This window comes from Mercenaria mercenaria, chromosome 5 (genome assembly GCF_021730395.1).
Source record: "Mercenaria mercenaria strain notata chromosome 5, MADL_Memer_1, whole genome shotgun sequence".
NCBI lineage: Eukaryota > Metazoa > Mollusca > Bivalvia > Venerida > Veneridae > Mercenaria > Mercenaria mercenaria.
In genome coordinates, this window is record NC_069365.1 from 53078664 (window position 1) to 53086177 (window position 7514).

At 35.1% G+C, this 7514-nt stretch overlaps 1 protein-coding gene across 1 annotated transcript; it reads right to left on the reverse strand.

Moving 5' to 3' along the window:
* Positions 1-1622: 1622 nt before the first annotated feature.
* Positions 1623-7043, reverse strand: LOC123557223 (uncharacterized). Its single transcript, XM_045348568.2, has 2 exons — positions 6570-7043; positions 1623-4660 (listed from the first exon to the last, which is right to left on the reverse strand). Exons 1-2 carry the CDS (start codon positions 6589-6591, stop codon positions 4293-4295), a joined length of 390 nt encoding a protein of 129 aa, XP_045204503.1. The 5' UTR covers positions 6592-7043; the 3' UTR covers positions 1623-4292.
* Positions 7044-7514: the final 471 nt, after the last annotated feature.

Below are 7514 nucleotides of genomic sequence, written 5' to 3' on the forward strand. Positions count from 1 at the left end.
ACATAGGATGCGCAGGCTGGTCTGGATCCATGGTGATCGCAAACCCATTATGTTGGTTTTCCCATGGCGCGGCTCAATTATTACCAAGTTTCAACCTTTTTTTTCCAATAGGATAAAAGACTAAGAATATTTCAGTAGCAAACATGTTACGTGGACATATATTCACAAAGTATACCTGTTACCAAAAACTGTTATTTTTGACTCAATGGTTAGTCAGGTTTTGATCAAGTAACGGTTCTGTTCGAAACTTTAATATCTGGTCATTTACACTGGCGCCAGATCAGAAAGAAAATGCCTCTGTACATATTATACCCTACCCCTAGGTATTCTATAAGAACCATGGTCGTGAACGGGAAAATATACTAACCCGTTTCAATCGCGCATTTCATACCTAAAACACGCAGTGGGGTAAATGTGTACTATGGATATCAAACAAGTGGTAATTTATCTTCCATTGTGCACCGGTCACATTTTTCAATACATCTTATCTTAGAAAAACAACGCGTAGTTTATAGTAATTTCAACATTACACAAAAAACTTGCTTGAACTTCCCTGGTGAAGTTCCGTTCTAGATTACAAAACCATTCTGATTGGCTGTTGTAAAAATGTATGTCAATCGTCATTTTACTACACGTGTTCGCTAAAATGTGAAAATGCAGCAAAATGTGCAAAATGAATAAAATATACAGAACAGACGCAGACCAATGTACGATTTCAAATTAAAGATCATATACAAGATGAATTTCATTCATCATTTCGAGTTTTAGTGTAAAATTTTGATTTTTTTAAAATCTGTTTTTGTTTGTTTACGTTTCGCCAAACATGTGCGCACTGCCGTGACATCTAGACCGGATGTTCATTAGGGAAGTTCAAGCAAGTTTTTTCTGTAACGTTGACGAAAGCATAAAATATATTGATAATCTCAGCAATATGGAATATTGAGACAATGTGACTGGTGCACGATGGAAGATAAATTATCGCTTGTTCAATATACTAGGTACCCATTCACCGAACTGCGCGTTTAAGTTGAGAAATGTACAATTGAAACGGGTTAGTGCACTTTCCCGTTCATGACCATGGTTCTTATAGAATACCTAGGGGTAGGGTATAACATGTACAGAGGCATTTTCTTTCTGATCTGGCGCCAGTGGTCATTTAGACTTATTTGTGTTCACTTAGCGCATACTCTAAGTTCGATTTTCACTGGTGATGTTTTTAAAAAATGATTCTCTTATCCAGCCCGCCCGCTTAGCTCAGTAGGGAGAGCGTTGGTCTACGGATCGCAAGGTCGTGAGTTCGATCCTCGGGCGGGGCGTATGTTCTCCTAGACGATTTGTGTCTGAAATCATTCGTCCTCCACCTCTGATTCATGTGGGGAAGTTGGCAGTTACTTTCGGAGAACAGGTTTATACTGGAATAGAATCAAGGAATATTGGTTAGGTTAACTGCCCGCCGTTACATGACTGAAATACTGTTGAAAAACGGCGTTAAACCCAAAACAAACAAACAAAAAACAAACAGATTCTCTTATCCTGATTGGATGACTAAGATAGAGTTATTTTAGCATAAGTATAAATTTGATAAACATACTTTGGGATAGGAATGATATAAATATAAGACCTGTTGTATCATATTTATTAACGTTTCACTTAACAACTGTATATTCAACTGAAATTCATTAAAAATTCAAAAGAAAATTCATTATTACCTCCCTTTGCCTAACTTGGTTGCGTAACAATACAAATAACTAAGAGATCGAAAGTAGATAAACAAAGAAGCTAGACACAAATATAAATCTTGTTTTTATATCATATTGTTAGAATATCCGGGTATTTATCAAATATAAATATAAAATAATTTCAAATAAATTGGTGGCAATTGCACAATTTTAAAAAATTCAAAAGAACATACATTAATAATCGGAATCTAACACTATATAATGGGTCTTTTTTGTTCCTTAGATAAGTCTATAGCAGTATATACGAAATATGATAAATGTCATAATTATGTGACCGATCGCTTTAAAACATTCTTATGGATAATTTTGCTTACATTTTCATTTAACTATAACATCCACATACTTTTTCAATAGAAAGTGTATTGAAACCACCTATTTATATGCCAAACTTATTTCAGAAATGTCTTAAAATACAAAAGATCTAAGAAGTTAACGAATATGGCCCATAGTGTGCAAAAATATGCATTAGTTATTAGTAGGTGCAATATTTGGTGTAGTATTCCTTTCTTTATAATTCAATGACTTGCATGGTGTAAATTCCAAAATTATGCTCACTTGAATTGCACATTTCTTTCCCAATTTTGAGATACATCAGTTAAAATTTCCATACATCTTTGTATAAAAATACATGAAGATGTATTATAATAATTTTGTAGATACGCAAACATTGCAAAAGTCTTTGTCATTGTATGAAGATCCATTAAGTGAGCCGCGCCATGAGAAAACCAACATAGTGCATTTGCGACCAGCATGGATCCAGACCAGCCTGCGCATCCGCGCAGTCTGGTCAGGATCCATGCTGTTCGCTACCGGTTTCTCTAATTCCAATAGGCTTTGAAAGCGAACAGCACGGATCCTGATCTGGATCCATGCTGGTCGCAAATGCACTATGTTGGTTTTTTATGGTGCGGCTCATGGTTTAAAGGGGTGTGGGTGTCTTTAGCCGAATATTGCCCCAACATGAAACTTCTAGGAAAGGCAAAAACAAGTTATCGGGGTATAACACTTAATCCTCAACTGACTAAATCGCGGCATTTAGCAATGAAAAGTTTTGAATGCCTGAGAAATGTCTTCAAATTACATATATTATAGCTATTTGGTCATTTGTTTTTCAGAAACGAGGCGACGCAACGTTAATTTAGCAAAGATTTTCAATCCTTATCGTCTTATATTGTACTGTGCGTTTGCGACAAGCTTGGATCCAGACCAGCCTGCGCATCCGCGCAGTATGATCAGGATCCATGCTGTTCGCTTTCAAAGCTTGTTGCAATTAGAGAGACCGTTAGCGAACAGCATGGATCCTGACCAGACTGCGCGGATGCTGGTCGCAAATACACTATGTTGGTTTTCTCATGGCGCGGCTCATTTAAAAAGCGTATATCATGGATGAAACTAACGTCCTCATTAAACATTTAAAAGATTTTATCCAAACTTTGGAAAACTAGATGACATTTAGATAAATTATATAAAAGTGGTGAATATCTACACTTTTTAAATTTTTTTTTTTTTTTGGTGACATGTATGATATAATCGAAAACGATCAGTTTGATATTTTCACGTGTAGCTGATTAACATACTCCAGCAATATTTTGTACAGCTGATATTTTCGTCTGAATTCATGCCAAGATGGCGAAGACGTTTGCATTATAAGGCACAAACATTTTGAAGCGTTGATTAAGTTTTAGATTATGCATCCAGCTAAATGTATATAATCACTGCTGAATCTGCTTCCTGAGAATGTCACAAAGTACTAATTGCAACTGAGCCAACAGAAAATTTCAGATTACCACAGACATAACAGGAATTTGGCATTATACCAAATGGAACAGCCATGCTGAGGTAATGAGGCCAATATTCCATGCTCTTGTACAGTTAATTAATATTTCAGAGATCGAAATTGACAGCTGAATAAATGGGTATTCTTTTCACGCAGCATTTTATTCCTGCACAAGACAGCGGGATTATGTCAGTTTTTACCAATAAATGTTTGTTTATTTGTTTTGGGTTTCGTTTTTCAACAGTATTTCAGTTATGTAACGGCGGGCAGTTAACCTAACCAGTGTTCCTGGATTCTGTACCAGTACAAACCTGTTCTCTGCAAGTAACTGCCAACTTCCCCACATGAATCAGAGATGGAGGACTAATGATTTCAGACACGATGTCTTTTATCAAATCGTCACGGAGAACATACACCTTGTCCAGGCCTCGAACTCATGACCCCGCGATCCGAAGCTCCCTATTGAGCTAAGCGGGCGGGCTGTACCAATAAATGAGTTGCATGATAGTTGGTCATGTGTCCAAATGTAAATTTGTCATAAACTGTTTTAACATATCGTGCAAATGTAGTATAAATACATATATCTTTTGGCAAATGAAAGGTTTGCTCACGCAAATGCACTTAAACTAATGTAAAATGAATGGAAGTGAACTTTTGAGATCAATTCTTAGTTCAATATTAGGTTCACACTAATTATTGTAAAGTGTATAATTGATTTAACACAATCAAACACATCCTCTCCTGGTATGAATAATGTATATGAACACGTGTATTCGCTAAAAGTTGAAGTCTGCAGAGTTAGGTGTATCACTAATTATACTGTTTCTAGTTACTGGACTCGGTGTCCATGCAGAACTACATCGTAATGACGTCGGCGTCTCTGTCAACTGTATATATGACGTTGCTTCTGACGTAGTTATACTTTCGCTAGAAGTTCCGCGTTGCATAGATTTGCCACTTATTCCTTTTCGTCGTATATTCAGTTTTTGCTTAAAGTCAACTATTCTGGCCTCTACTGATCGTAGACGTTCCTTGTATATGAGCACAATAACTCCAATGAGAAAAGCCACACCCAAAATAGCACTGATGAACGTAAGTACATAGTTTATTGCCCCAAACTCGATCGGCTTTACGATCTCAACAGCTGAAATACAGAAAAAAATGGTGTGTTTATTGTATATATGTAGCATACTGTAAAAGCAGAAATTTCCGCAAGGGTTTAAATTTCGGTATATTCGCGAGGCCCTGTATATCGCAAAAATTAATCCTCGCGTAAATATTCACCATTAGTATAATTCAAATTCAAGTAGGATACCATTTTTACGATTTCGCGATAATAAACCTCGCGAACATATACTCAAAATGTCAAATTCGCGAAATTTTTACCCAACGAAAATATCTGCTTTTACAGTACAATTTCAAGGAGTTTATATAGAGGATATTTGTTTGTTTCAGTGAAATATCAATTTTATTTCACAAGTGAGCATCAAAAACTGATATTTTCACGAGTGGCGTAGCCACGAGTGAAAATGACTTTTTTGGTGTTCACGAGTGAAATAAAATTGATATTTCACTGACACAAACAAATTTTCTTTTTATTTCATGTGTAAAACTCTACTTTTGTTGTGTAATTTATAAATGTCGAAAACAACAGAAAGCATAACACAAATGACGTCATTTTAACGACGTCATTGTAATTATGATCCCCGGTATTCATAACGCTCGGTATACAATTTGACTTAAATCGGGACGGGGGACCGGAACTAGATCGGCAAAAACAGTGAAAAATAAAAATGATAATCTACTCTTTCAAAACGGTGGATTATCACTTTTATTTCGCTGAGAAAACTCTATAATTCACTGGAAAACATAAAATAAAAGAATATGCTGTATTATTCTAAAGATTCAATAAACTAATAAAAATAAGGTAGTTTAATGATAAAATTCAGTAGTTTTATTAAAGATATCTAATGGCTATCTTTCACCAAAATATTTTAAATTTAGAAATTTACTTCGGATGTATAAAATCCTCATCAAATATATTTAACTAAATTAAATATATAAATGAGCCGCACCATGTCTGCGACCAGCATGGATCCAGACCAGTCTGCGCATCCGCGCAGTCTGGTCAGGATCCATGCTGTTCGCTTTTAAACCCTATTGCAATTAGAGAAACTGTTAGCGAACAGTATGAATCCTGACCAGACTGCGCGGATGGTGTCGCAAACGCACTATGTTGGTTTTCTCATGGTGTGGCTCAAATAAGTTGTGTATGTAGAGCTATATTTATAATTAAATGTCATGCAGTAACAGTCGATTGTTAAAAAAAAAAACTTCCAGTTTTTAGTGGCAGTAGATATTCACACTGTGCTGTGCCAAATGCTACGGTGGCATAGAGGGGACATAGGAAATATTTTATTTATCACGTTCGCACGTGTTAGCTACCACGTGCGCACGTGATAAATAAAATATTTCCTATGTGAACGTGATAGTTATCACGTGCGCACGTGATAAATAAAATATTTCCTATGTCCCCTCTATGCCACCGTACAAATGTGTAAACAGCACGTACTATTTTAACCTAATGCATAGTACTGTTATTACACATAAACTTTTAATTTCATGTTTACATACACTGTATGTAGTATTTATTCATGTTTTCAAATATGAAATTTGCGTCTAGTATACCTTTAAAGGAGCAATACGTCTCCTGAAAGCATGCTTCACTGCGTTCGTAACCAGGTCTTGTTGAAAAAACAATCGATGTTATTCTCCTGTTTTTTTAAACTTTACAACGAACCAATATTAAGTTATTTTTCTAATCATCCTTAGATTTAGGACCTAAGTATTCTTTTCAATTCATCAAAGTTCAAGTCCCGAAAAAGCATTTTTTTTAACTTATTGTTGTATCACGATTTTGATGTACAATGTACACCGTAAGTGTTTTAAATGTCACAACATATCAAATGAATGAAGTTTCTGTTAATGGATCGAAATGTTAAATAAAATATTTCAAACTACCATCTGAATTTTTTTTATTAAACACTACTTACTTGGATCAGTAGTAGTTGTCATTCCGGCAAGCCCATATTCCCTGGAGAACTTTCCGCTGTATATTCTAATGATCCTGACAATTATGTAAAAGGCTCCATCACGTCTGATACATTAAACAAAACATTCAGTCTGATTCATAAAGCTATTTACATCCATTCAAAACAACAATTATTTGTTCATATCCTGTCTCACACGTTTTAGCAAAAAATATTAACGATTGTGATTCCGACAAGTGTCAAAATTTCGCAACATATTGACAAATAATATTCCATCACCGTCCGTTTCTATGAGACAGTAAATCACCGTTGGTAATATCATATCAGTTATCGGGATTAATCAATTAAGCACAAATAGAACCGCCCGAGCGCTTCGTTAAATTGTCATTTCAAATAGAGAACCCAGTACTTTATCGACAAAACACTTTCAATGAAGTTTGTACACCTCTTCAAAAGATATTTGCTCGAGCATTCGATCCGCAAAATGTTGGCATATTTGTAAACAGCGATGACAAATATTGTCATATAAATATACAATGCGGACAACCTTTAAAGGGCTTTTCTAACCGAAAATGATGAAGTAGGTTAAAAAGAGCAACCCCACTTCAATCAATCTAGAGCTAGTACGTGACAGTTGAATAAATTTTATAATTAGCTCTTTGTTGAGATACCTGTACTTTTCATTTCATTGGGTTGAAAATGTTTATTTATATAATAAAATGTGTGTTTATTTTTCATAAATTCTTACAATGTAAGGTCAATATTGGGGTTCTGATTAGCTTTGATTACCTATCACTAGATATTTCAAGAAGTACATGAACCCTCTGAGATATTCAACTGACATCAAATTAATACCTAACACAAAATAGAATTAATTCTAAAAGCATTACAATGCAGACTGGCCGATGAAAATCAGTGTGCATGAGTACTAGTATAAAATTCATTAAA